Source organism: Sciurus carolinensis (genome assembly GCF_902686445.1).
Source record: "Sciurus carolinensis chromosome 19 unlocalized genomic scaffold, mSciCar1.2 SUPER_34, whole genome shotgun sequence".
Classification (NCBI taxonomy): Eukaryota; Metazoa; Chordata; class Mammalia; order Rodentia; family Sciuridae; genus Sciurus; species Sciurus carolinensis.
In genome coordinates this window covers 2,530,861-2,543,118 of record NW_025920112.1, presented here as the reverse complement: position 1 = coordinate 2,543,118, position 12,258 = coordinate 2,530,861, and the positions used below count along the sequence as shown (strand labels likewise).

The window sequence follows — 12,258 nt, the reverse complement described above, 5'->3', positions numbered from 1 at the left end:
ATAAGGTGAGCAGGTTTTCAGAGACTGTGGGAATGTGAAGCTTGGGCAGCCATCCCTGGATGCTGCTGGCTTCTGAGGATGGGTGTTTCTCTACCAGCACTCTTAACAATTGCCCACATAAATCATGCACCAGACTGTTCCCATGAAACTCAAGCAGATACCTGCAGAGATTAAAAGTGAACAGGCAGGAGAGACCCTGTGTGTGGAGCAGACTATGTTCCCTGGTCCCCTGGTGTTCTTGGGGGTTGCCACATGAGGAGCCATGACAGTGGCAGAGATTGTCCAGGTCTCCTCTCTCCCTCACTGCCTCCTGCTCCCTCTGTCCCTTCAGTAATTGCTGTCCAGTTCTGCACAGTAGCTGGTCTCCACTCTGGTCCTTGCTCCACTTAGTCCATAGAGGCAGTCCAGGTCATTGGAAAGGTTTGGGGTTCTTCCCAGAGCCCAGCCTTTATCTGCCAGTAGAGGAGGAGCTGACAGAGAGGAAATCTCTCTCTCTATCATGTCTCCCTCCTCTACCTGTCATCCACCTACCACCAGCCCACCTACCAGCTCTGCTTCTTTCTCTGCACCTGTCCTGCCTTCCGTCTTCTGCAGTGGGTCTTAGTTGTGCTGCACTCTGGTGCTTCGTCATCAGAAGCCAGGTAGTGTGTCCACTGCTTCAGCGCTTCCCAGCACGGACTGTCAAGAGTGGAATGTCACAACTGATTTTAGGAACTATTACAAGGGTACAAAATGTCCTTGAACTTTCATGTCTGTATCGAACCTACTGCTGGTCTTTGCAGGGAGAGGGGACATTGGTTGCTTCCTGTTGAGAGGGCATCAAATTTAATAGTTATGCTGTCAGAAGGAGAGGGTTGGAAAGGTTTAATCTCTTAATAGAAAATGTGGAAGAAGCCATTATTGATTTTCTTAAGAAAGGTCAGGTGTATTTTACGTCACTCACCCTTTTTACTTATTTTTGTTACTATTTAAAAATCCCAAATGAAATCCATTTTAGTGGTGTTCTTCCTCATTTAGACAGAGTGACCTTCTGAAGTGCAGGCCAGGTTAACAAGCTGTTGGTCTGTGTGCAGCATCTACACGGAGATGGCTCAGCATCGGGACAGAGCAGGGAACAGCCAGCTGCCCCTGAAACCTCTCCGTGTTGTTCTGTTAACTATCTGCCTCTCAATTTCCATGGAAATTGATTGTGGCAGTGGATAAAGTGGATGATGTTGGAAACTTCCTGATGAATAGCAGCAAATTCTAAATGCTAGTTCTTCCCCTTGAAATTTAGTGCAAATGGCAGAATTTTAAAATTAACTTGGAGGATCCTGGGAGAGGCTGAAGACAGGTGAGCTTTTCTAGGAAGCTGTGCTTGGCTACGGTCACAACCATAACTACATCAGACAGATGTTTATATTTATGTTTATTTAAATTTTTATTTAAAGCTTATTCATTTGATATAAAACACAGAAATTATCAAATCCATCTACTTTTTTTTAAAGTTGACTGTCAGTTTTATTTGCATATCTTTTCTCATGTTATACTGAAAACTAAAGTATTGAAGATATAAATAGGTACTCAAAGTGGAGAACTGAAGTATGATGTCTCACAACACAATAGCAGGTCTAAGACAGGTTCTGCAGAGTGATCAGGGCCGATGTCAATCACCACCATGTCTCTTTATTTCTTAGAGGCTGGATTCAGGGAACTCCCATTAACTTGCCTCTCTTCACTACAACACCTGGGGTCAGATACCATCTTATCATCTCTCAGGCAAAGTAGACAGGGAAGAAGAGGGTCCAGGCAGCAGGAGCCAAGGTTGGAAGCCAGACATGACCTGACCCTTAGATGTCCTCTGTTAACTCCCCAGACTGCCGAAGAGAACAAGAGAATCAATCCACAGACATAAAGACCCACCCAGCAGGACCAGGCCCTTTGGGCTTAGTGGGCTCAAGTATTAGGTGTGGATTTTCACAAAATTATGTCGGCGTAGCTTTCTAAATAATTCTTATACACAATATATATCGGAGAGTTTTTAGCATGCCAGTTAAAACCAGGTAGTTAAACCAGAAAGATTAACACTTATTTCACACATTGATACCTTAAACGCAGGTAATGGTAATTTCTCTTTTTTACAAAGGTTTCCTATTTTTGGGAGAATTGGGCAGTGATTCTGCAAATACCCAGTTCTAATTGACAAAATACACTCTGCAGGAACCTCATGATCTTCAAATATGGTAACATCACTACAAGTTAAATTTTCATTTCGCCCACACTCATGAAATTTACACATCTTCAAAAAAATACTATTTAACTACAGGTATTCTAAAATCCTAGAATCTTTAGTATCCAGAATGTCCTCAGGTTGGCATAATCCAGCCAGTGCATCTGCATGGCCCGTCACTAAGAATTGATTTCAGTCTGCTATATGACATTACCCAAAGCTTTCTCGGTGTCCCAGGAGGAAGCTCATGGACATCGCCACCTGGATGACCAATCACACGAGGTGGGCAGATTTCATCCTGGTGGGACTCTTCGGGCAATCCCAGCACCCAGCTCTGCTGTGTGTGGTCATCTTCCTGGTTTTCCTCATGGCCCTGTCTGGAAATGCTCTCCTGGTCCTCCTGATACACTCCAACACCCAGCTCCACACCCCCATGTACTTCTTCATCAGCCAGCTGTCCCTCATGGACATGATGTACATCTCCATCACTGTGCCCAAGGTGCTCCTGGACCAGGTGCTGGGCGTGAGTACCATCTCTGTCCCTGAATGTGGGCTGCAGATGTTCCTCTATCTAACACTAGTAGGTTCAGAATTCTTCCTTCTGGCAGCCATGGCCTATGACCGCTACGTGGCCATCTGCCATCCACTCCATTACCCTGTCCTCATTAACCGCAAGGTGTGTCTCCTCCTGGCATCTGGGTGCTGGTTCCTGGGATCAGTGGATGGCTTCATGCTGACTCCCGTCACCATGACCTTCCCATTCTGCAGATCCCGGGAGATCCAGCACTTCTTCTGTGAAGTCCCTGCCGTGATGAAGCTCTCCTGCTCGGACACCTCACTCTATGAGACGCTCATGTACCTGTGCTGTGTCCTCATGCTCCTCATCCCCGTGACAGTCATCTCAGGCTCCTACTCCTGCATCCTGCTCACCATCCACAGGATGAACTCAGCAGAGGGCAGGAGGAAGGCCCTGGCCACCTGCTCCTCACACATGATGGTGGTCACGCTCTTCTATGGGGCTGCTGTCTACACCTACATGCTCCCCAGCTCCTACCACACCCCACAGAAGGACATGGTGGTGTCCGTCTTTTACACCATACTCACTCCAGTGCTGAACCCCTTAATCTACAGTTTCCGGAACAAGGATGTCACTGCTGCTCTGAGGAAAATGTTGAGCGTGGGACCTGTCTTTCAGGAAATGGGGAAGTAGGGAATTTTGGCACCGTGGTCTCTTCTTCTCTCCACGTCAGATGATCAAGGTCTCCTGGTGCCCTCACTTCCCGAACTACCAGTCTGTGGTGTCTCAGTCATAAGCTCCTTTCAGGGTGGGCTTCCTCTGTCCACTCCTTGTGCATTCAATGTCCTTAAGCAGCTGCACTGGACCCATGTTATATTTCTGTGTTGTCAAAGATTCTCCTTCTGTAGGACAATATTAATATTAAGAAACTGAGAGTGGATATTTAGATGAAGAGACCGTGAGGTTTTCAACTGATGAGCTGGACAGAGAGAAAGCATATGAAGCAGAAGAAGTCACAGGGCTCACCACAGGTTCCTCTAAGTTAAGGGTGCATGGGAATTAGTTGTACTAATCTTTACCCTGCCAACTTTCTGCAAATTTTAAATGGTGTAAATACAAACAGTTAAATAACAGGCTAAGAGTTCAGTCACCAAGGATTCACTGTGTACTTGTTTACCAGTAGTCCCCTGATGCTTTCTGAATATGGAGAAGTATGCCTGAAAAAAAAATCCTGTATATATTTAAGAACGACAGTGTAAGGTTTTAGCACTGAACATGCTGAGTGTGGTACTGAGTCAGTCAAGGAGCACACTGCCCCACATCTGCACCTTCCTGTTTACTCTCTATCTTTACACTGACCACAGTTAAATCTACTCTCTTGCAAACTGTCGCACATACCACACAGTATCGTTCGCCACTGTCATGGTGCTATGCTTTGTATTTCCAGATGTATTCACCTTGTACCTGAAAGTTTGTCCACCCTGGTGACATGTCTCTCCCACCCCAGAGCCCCTGGCCACCAACACCTGCTCTCTGCATCTGAGTGGACCTGTTTATTTTCCACACGTCTCTGCAGCCTAGCAGAGTTGGTCATGCTGGGTCTGGCTCCCTTCGTTTGGCACAGTGCTCTCCAGCCACGTGATCTCAGTGGCAGTCCCTCCTCCTGAGGACTGAGTAGCCTTCATTCCTGTGCTTGCCTGCAGATGCGGACATGCACATGCACATCTTCCTTTCCGCTCACCTCGGCCACACACCTAGGTCACGTCCACGTCTTGGCTATTCTGGGCAGCAGCACTGAGCAAGGGAAACATGCTTCTGGACTGCTGATCTCACCTCCTTTGGATACAGAACCAGAAGAGGATTGCTGAGTCCCAGGGCGGTGACATTTTAGTAGACATTGAAGGATCGTGTAGCTTGCAATGACAACTATCAGAATTTACAGTTCCTCACATTGTACAGCCTTCTGTGTCCTCCACATTTTCTAAAGTGCCTGCCTTCCTGTTGGTGTCAAATAGCTTGAAAGAGGGGAGTCTGAGACTCCGCAAGGATTCCTATGAAAACCCCTTTGACTCATTGGAGACTTCAGTGCATGGGTATAACTTAGGATACTATTTCTATTTTTGCAAATAATGCCATTGACTATAGCTAGGAATCCATGACATTACAGTGCATAGCCCTCAGTTTATTGTCTATGTTTGCTATTGGATTGGAGGACAGTGTCTTCTCCCTTCGTAATCCTAAGCTAATGACTTGAATATGCAGTAGTGGAATAAATATCTACACGTTATTGAACAAATATTTTTGGAATGAAGGAATATAGAAAAGTTTATTCAACTTTAGAAGCTGATGGCTATTCGAAAGAAACCGTGCTGGCAATTCCCAGCATAGCGCACCCCAAAAAAATTATTGCTGTCTCAGCAGTTAAAATGTACCAAAGAGAACCCTCAGTCTAATTGATTAAAAATTTAAAAGAGGATATTTTAGAATATCTCAAAATGTGCAAAGATTTCCCAAGCACAAAGGCACTGAAAGGAATCTTTAAATTTGTCAAAATAAGCATAATATTTTAAGAAAATGTGATGAAACTAATATCAAAAGAACCACTGAAATTAAATGCTTTAGCCCACACAAATCTCAAATAGTAACTGCTTTGAATATATGAACAGGTGTAAATTTTTGAAGAAAAGATTTCATAGGAAAAAACGTGCAAAGGACACAGTTATTCCATGAAGTAATAATTACATGGGTAAACTTGAAAAATCATATATATATATTAGTTCACAAGAAAGGCAACCTAACATGATATGTCTATGAAATTGACTGAGGCGGGGACACCAACTTCCATGTGGGTGCAGGCAGTGCTTCATTCCTAGCCTAGTTGAAGGTTGGGGAGAGCAAAATATGGCTGTGTATCAAAACATTTGGGTCACTATTACCTGTGGTATATCACCTCAGGGGAGAAAACCAACTCAGAGAGTGACATCAGTATAAGCATTTTTATTTCAGCTCAGTTTATTCTGGGATTTTAGCCCAGAATTACTGTTGACCATTAGAAAAGAAGGCATTGCTGTTTAAGTCACTGGATACAAAGTAACCACATTAAATCAGCTCAGTAAAAGACAACCCCACCAATTTCAAGACCAAGAGACTTCACGCAGGCACGTGGCTACTTCATGCAGGCACGTGGCTACAACATGCCATGACCTCAGTGAGGAGGTGCACTAGAGGGGGCGCTGGTCAGCCTAGGACCTTTGGCCCTCCCTCTGCATCTGCTGCGTGCTCTCTCCTCAGCTCTGGAGACCCTGCACACAGTCACAGCCACAGGCAGCAAGCCACAGTCACCGAGGCATCCAAGTCCTGCAGTGCTGCTGGAACTGCAATCTGCCTTTGGGGTGCTGAGCCTGGAGCCAATAGGCTCCCTGTGTCCTTCAGGGCTGCAGCTGCCAGGACCACCTCCAGAAATGACAGAAAAGACCCAGGTTCATTCTTCTTCCCAAACTCCAGTGGACCCCAGGGCTGCATCTCACATCCCTACAAGAAACCAGGTAGCCAAGGAGGAAGCCCTGAAGATCAGAGGTGGCTGGAGCTCAGAAGGCAGCCTGGCCAAGAGACACTGTGTGGACCAAGGTCTCACAAGACCTCCATGTCAGGGGAAATGACCAGCATTGTTCCAGAGCACACACAAGAATAAAGCTGAGAGGACTTTGGTTGCAAAATGCAAGAGGGTGGGCTTGCTCCTGTCTTCCTATTTCCTCCCAGCTGCTTTGACAGGTTTACACTGAAGAGAGGTTTGAGACTAGTAGTTGGCAGGCAGGATATGAGTTTATTTCATTTACTGCATGGCTAGTTATTGAAATCAAGGTTCATGTGTTCTACATGAACCACACCACTGAGCTACACCACTGAGCTACAGCTCCACTCTAGGGATTCATCATTTAAATAATGATTTTTATCTGGGTGAATATATTATGGTAAACTCTTATATTTTGACTGAAGCAGTGTGAGGCTTTCCAATAATTTGCATGACAGTACATAAAATAAAATAAAACAAATAAATGACAATTAATTTCAATCTAAAGTGACTTAGATGGACAGTGAATGGCCGGAAACAAGGAGCTCAAGCAGTGATGGAGAGAAGGGCAGGGCTGCCAGGAGGACTCCCTCCAGGCTCCCACATCAGTTGATTTCTGAGTTTAGGGCTCCATCCCCATGTTTGAGAGTACCTCACAAAATTCACTTCAAGGTCACACCAGAAACACACACTCACACACACACACACACAAAGCGACTCATACGTTCATTGGTCAGACGTTGCAGACAATGTGAGGTTTGAGATCAGTGTTGATATTGGTGAAGGTTTGGGATTTAACCTAAAGGGAGACAGTTCAGGCATGAGACTGATCCAGATAGAACTGTGCACAGAGAGCTCTGTAGCTTCCTGAGCTCCACTGCATTGTCCTCCTGGTCCCAGAGGGATCTGTGGACAGGCAACTCTCATCCAATCCCCTGTGAGCATCCTGAGCCAGGTGACGTCACGCTCCTCTTCCTGGTGACTAGCCAGGCCACACTCCCTGGCCTTGTGGGTGAGCACAGCATCTTCTGAGGTGAGTCCAGCCAGGCAGGTGGCTCTGGGTGCTCAGGTCCTTGCTGCATGGGGCTTGCTGACCTGCTGTCCAGGTGTTCTCTTAGGTCCTGGTGGCATTTCCTCATTTTTCTCTACCATCTGTTTCTTTGGAGAAAAGAAATGTGTTTTCATTTTTAAAGTTCTCTTAGCATTTTTTACTTCAACATCTTAAGGAGTTTTTTTTTTTTTATTTCCAATGATTTATGGACATAAGAGCGTATGTCCCTTCTTCTGTTTGGATGGTGGTAGGATGTTGCATTAGTTGTCCTGAGACTGGAAACTTGCAGAGGGAGAAGGGCTGTCTTGCTTCCCGTGGGGGTGAGTCGTGGGGTCGCAGCAGAGCTGGAAGCAATTCTCCTGAGCATGTTTGTGTTTCCCTGGTATCACAGAGGTGGGTGGTCCAGACCCCAGGTGTAGATGGCAGAGGGAGGACCCTGTTTTCCAGGGTCACACAGGTAGCGATGTGCACTGCTGCACCATGGGTGGGATGTGTCCCCTCTCAGGTCACCTGTGTGATGTTCGGCAGATGTCCTGAGGTGCTGGACTGTCAGTCTGTACTCTGAGGAAATAAGGTGAGCAGGTTTTCAGAGGCTCTGAGAAGGTGAAGCTTGGGCAGCCATCCCTGGATGCTGCTGACTTCTGAGAATGGGTGTTTCTCTACCAGCACTGTTACCAAATGCCCATGTGAAACATGTACCAGGCTGTTCCCATGAAACTCAAGCCAGTGCCTAGAGAAGAGGAAGAGTAGAAGGCAGGACGGGTCTGTGTGTGGAGCACAGCTCATTTCCTCTTTGCCCTGTGTTCTGGAGGTCACACTGTGTTGCTGCAGGACAGTTGCAGAGATTCTCCCTGGAGCCCCTCCCTCCTGCCTCCTCTCACCCACTATGCTTTCATCAAATGCTGTCCAGTTCTTCACACTGGCTGGTGGACTCCAGTTTTTCTCCACCTTGTTCACAGCGGTGGACAGGACAGCCAGTGTGATTCCAAATCATTCTCCATAGAACTCTACCTTCATGTCAGCAGAGTAGGATTTGATGGAGAGGAAATCTATTTATCCACCTATCATCTCTCTGTTGTTAAATATCATCTACCAACTACACACTGACCACTTCTGTCCCTGTCTTTGTACCTCTTCTGTCCCTGTCTCAGTCATTCTAGACTCTGGGGTGGCTCTCAGCCATTCTGGACTCGGGCTGAAGTACTAGCAGTAGTGGTCCTCTGCTCTAGCACTTCCCAGCACAGACTATTGAGAGTGGAATGTCAAAACTGGATTTAGGAACCATTACAAGGTTTCAAAAGGGACTTGAAACATTAATTTCTTAAAAATAATACCTCTGCATTGTAGCTAGTGCTACTCTTTCCAAGAGAAGAGATGTTAGCTCCTTCCTGTTGATAGAGCATCAAATTTAACAGTTAAGTTGTCAGAAAAGGAGGGTTGGAAAGGTTTAATGTCTTTAATAGAAAATGTGGAAGAAGCCATTATTGATTTCTTTAATAAACAGCAGACATATTTTATGTCTTTCACTGTTCCTAACTTATTTCGTTGCTATTTAAAAATCCCACCTAAATCTCAGTGGCCTTTTCCTTGTGTAGACTGAGAGTGACCTTCTGAAGTGCAGGCCAGGTTAATGAGTCCTTGATCTAGATGTCCAGGATCTACACAGAGGTGGCTGATTATCAAGACACAGCAGCAACAACCAGCTGTCCCTGAGAGCTCTCTGAGTTGTTCTGTTAGCTCTCTGCCTCTCAGTTTCCATGGAAATCAATTGTGGCAGTCGATGGAGCACATGATGTTGGCAAAAACAATCAAAGCCTTTCTGGTGAATAGCTGTCCTAAATGCTAGTCCTTCCCCAGAGAGTGCATGCAAATGGCAGAGCATTAACATGAACTTGGGGTAGTCTGGGTGAGACTGAAGGCAGATGAGCTTCAGGAAGCTGTGCTTAGCCAGGGTCACACCAGTGAATATCTCAAATAGTCACTCAAAGTGATGTTTAATACAATATATATTTAAAGCTAATACATTTTATATAAAACAAGTATATATAAAGCACAGAAATTATCAAATCTAAATACTTTTCTTTGAAGTTGATTATAAGCTTTATTTACATAGCTTTTCTTATGTTATCTTGAAAACCAAAGTATTAAATATATAAATGGATGTCCAAACCAGAGATCTGAAGTACTGAATATTATGTCACCATAGCAGTAACAGCCAGGTCTAAGACAGGGTCTGCAGAGTGATTAGTGCTCATGTCAATCACTACCATGTCTGTCTGTTCATTTGTTAGAGGTAGAATTCGGGGAACTGTCATTACCTTGCCTGTCTTCATCCTCACCACACCTGGGGTCAGACACCATTCTTGCCCTCCATGAGACAGAGTGGATAGGGAGGTGGAGGTTCCAGGCAGCAGAAGCGAAGGTTGGAGGCCAGTCATGACCTGGGATCCTTAGATGTGCCTTTCAGGTCTCCAAAAGCCTGGTCCTGTGAAGACCCCACTCTGCTGGAGAGAACAGGAGACTCACTCCACAGCTCACAGACCCTCCCAATATGGCCTGATCCTATGGGCTTAGTGGGTTCAAATGTTAGGTGAGGATTTTCCCCAAATTTTGTTTTGGTTACTTCATAAATATTTCTATTATCGATATAGGTCTGAGAGTTTTTAGTATACCACTTAAAACCAGAGAGTTAAACCAGAAAGATTAAAACTTAGTGTACAGATTAATAAATAAAACTCAGGAAATATTGTGTGTGATTTATCTTATTTGTGTAATGTCCCCCAATTTGTTTGGACACTGGATAGTGAGTCTGCACATATCCAGTTCTCAATGACAAACTATACTCTTCAGGATACTCATGACCTAGAAATGTGGCACCTTGTTGCAAGTTACCACCTCATTTCACCCACACTTGTGAGGTTTTAGGTTTCTTCTTAATAATGTTTTTTAACTACAGGTCATCTAAACTCCTTGGATCCAAAGGTCAGGAACATCCTTTGATTGGCAATGTCAGTCTGATATACAAGCATGTGACAGAACAGTAAGAATTCATTTCAACCTGCTATACGACCTTAACCAAAACTTTCTCGGTGTCCCAGGGAGAAGCTCATGGACATTGCCACCTGGATGACCAATCACACTGTGTGGACAGATTTTATCCTGGTGGGACTCTTCGGTCAATCCCAGCACCCAGCTCTGCTTTGTGTGGTCCTCTTCCTGGTTTTCCTCATGGCCCTGTCTGGAAATGCGCTCCTGATCCTCCTGATACACTCCAACACCCAGCTCCACACCCCCATGTACTTCTTCATCAGCCAGCTGTCCCTCATGGACATGATGTACATCTCCATCACTGTGCCCAAGGTGCTCCTGGACCAGGTGCTGGGCGTGAGTACCATCTCTGTCCCTGAATGTGGGCTGCAGATGTTCCTCTATGTGACACTAGCAGGCTCTGAGTTTTTCTTTTTAGGTGCCATGGCCTATGACCGCTACGTGGCCATCTGCCATCCACTCCGTTACTCTGTGCTCATGAACCAAAAGGTGTGTCTCCTCCTGGCATCTGGGTGCTGGTTCCTGGGATCAGTGGATGGCTTCATGCTGACTTCTGTCACCATGACCTTCCCATTCTGCAGATCCCAGGAGATCCAGCACTTCTTCTGTGAAGTCCCTGCCGTGATGAAGCTCTCCTGCTCGGACACCTCACTCTACGAGACGCTCATGTACCTGTGCTGTGTCCTCATGCTCCTCATCCCCGTGACAGTCATCTCAGGCTCCTACTCCTGCATCCTGCTCACCATCCACAGGATGAACTCAGCAGAGGGCAGGAGGAAGGCCCTGGCCACCTGCTCCTCACACATGATGGTGGTCACACTCTTCTATGGGGCTGCTGTCTACACCTACATGCTCCCCAGCTCCTACCACACCCCACAGAAGGACATGGTGGTGTCCGTCTTTTACACCATACTCACTCCAGTGCTGAACCCCTTAATCTACAGTTTCCGGAACAAGGATGTCACTGCTGCTCTGAGGAAAATGTTGAGCGTGGGACCTGTCTTTCAGGAAATGGTGAAGTAGGGAATTTTGGCACCATGGTCTCTTCTTCTCTCCACGTCAGATGATCAAGGTCTCCTGGTGCCCTCACTTCCTGAACTCCCAGTCCGTGGTGTCTCAGTCATAAGCTCCTTTCAGGGTGGGCTTTCTCTGTCCACTCCTTGTGCATTCAATGTCCTTAAGCAGCTGCACTGGACCCATGTTATATTTCTGTGTTGAAAAGGAGTTTCTGCTTCTCTTTTCATGCCTCTGCTGCTTTCATCCTCTGTCCCTGTTTCTCACTCTCCACTTGGCCACTGGGCCAGCACTGGGCAGTGTATTGCTGAGGAAGCTGGAGAGGGCGGAGCAGCCCCTCTGCTGAGCAGCAGGGGGACAGTCAGCCCCTTGGATCTTGTCCACCTGGTCTATTTCTCAGCTGAGCGAAGGCAAATTGGTTCAAGCCAGAAGCTATTCATGAAGTGGCAGTGACTAGACATTAACTGGGGCAGATGACAAAAATATAAGCTTCTTACAAAATAATTTTGATCTTTTTTTGTTGTTGTTGTTGTTGTTGTTGTGGGCGTTAGTCTCAAGTGGCCTGACATCTGCTGGCATCTTTTGCTATAAGGTCACAAGAGGTATTTTACATAAAATTTTCTATAGTGTTAACCGTGGGGTTCAGAATTCATTTTTTTCCAAACTGTTTATCTTTTTGAATGTTGTTGAACTGCTTGTTGTTGATATTGTGTGGTTTCGTGTTGTTTCTATGTGTGTGTATGTGTGTGTGTGTGTGTGTGTGTGTGTAAGCATATACATGCACCAGTGTGGTTTCTTGTCACTGCAAAAAGAAGTCCTCCTCTTTATATTTCAGCCATACAACAAGG

The 12,258-nt window shown here is 45.8% G+C and overlaps 2 protein-coding genes across 2 annotated transcripts; both read left to right on the top strand.

Annotated features, from left to right (window-relative positions):
• The first annotated feature begins 2,456 nt into the window (after nt 1-2,456).
• Nucleotides 2,457-3,419, top strand: LOC124973418 (olfactory receptor 2T29-like). Its single transcript, XM_047537357.1, has one exon. It carries the CDS (start codon nt 2,457-2,459, stop codon nt 3,417-3,419), a length of 963 nt encoding a protein of 320 aa, XP_047393313.1.
• Nucleotides 3,420-10,456: 7,037 nt separating this feature from the next.
• On the top strand, nt 10,457-11,419 carry LOC124973420 (olfactory receptor 2T29-like). The gene has a single exon (XM_047537360.1). The coding sequence runs from the start codon at nt 10,457-10,459 to the stop codon at nt 11,417-11,419; it is 963 nt and encodes a 320-aa protein (XP_047393316.1).
• Nucleotides 11,420-12,258: the final 839 nt, after the last annotated feature.

Excerpts from the sequence above, each read along its gene's own strand:
- LOC124973418 (XM_047537357.1), top strand. The coding sequence starts at position 2,457 with ATGGACATCGCCACCTGGATGACCAATCACACGAGGTGGGCAGATTTC.
- LOC124973420 (XM_047537360.1), top strand. The coding sequence starts at position 10,457 with ATGGACATTGCCACCTGGATGACCAATCACACTGTGTGGACAGATTTT.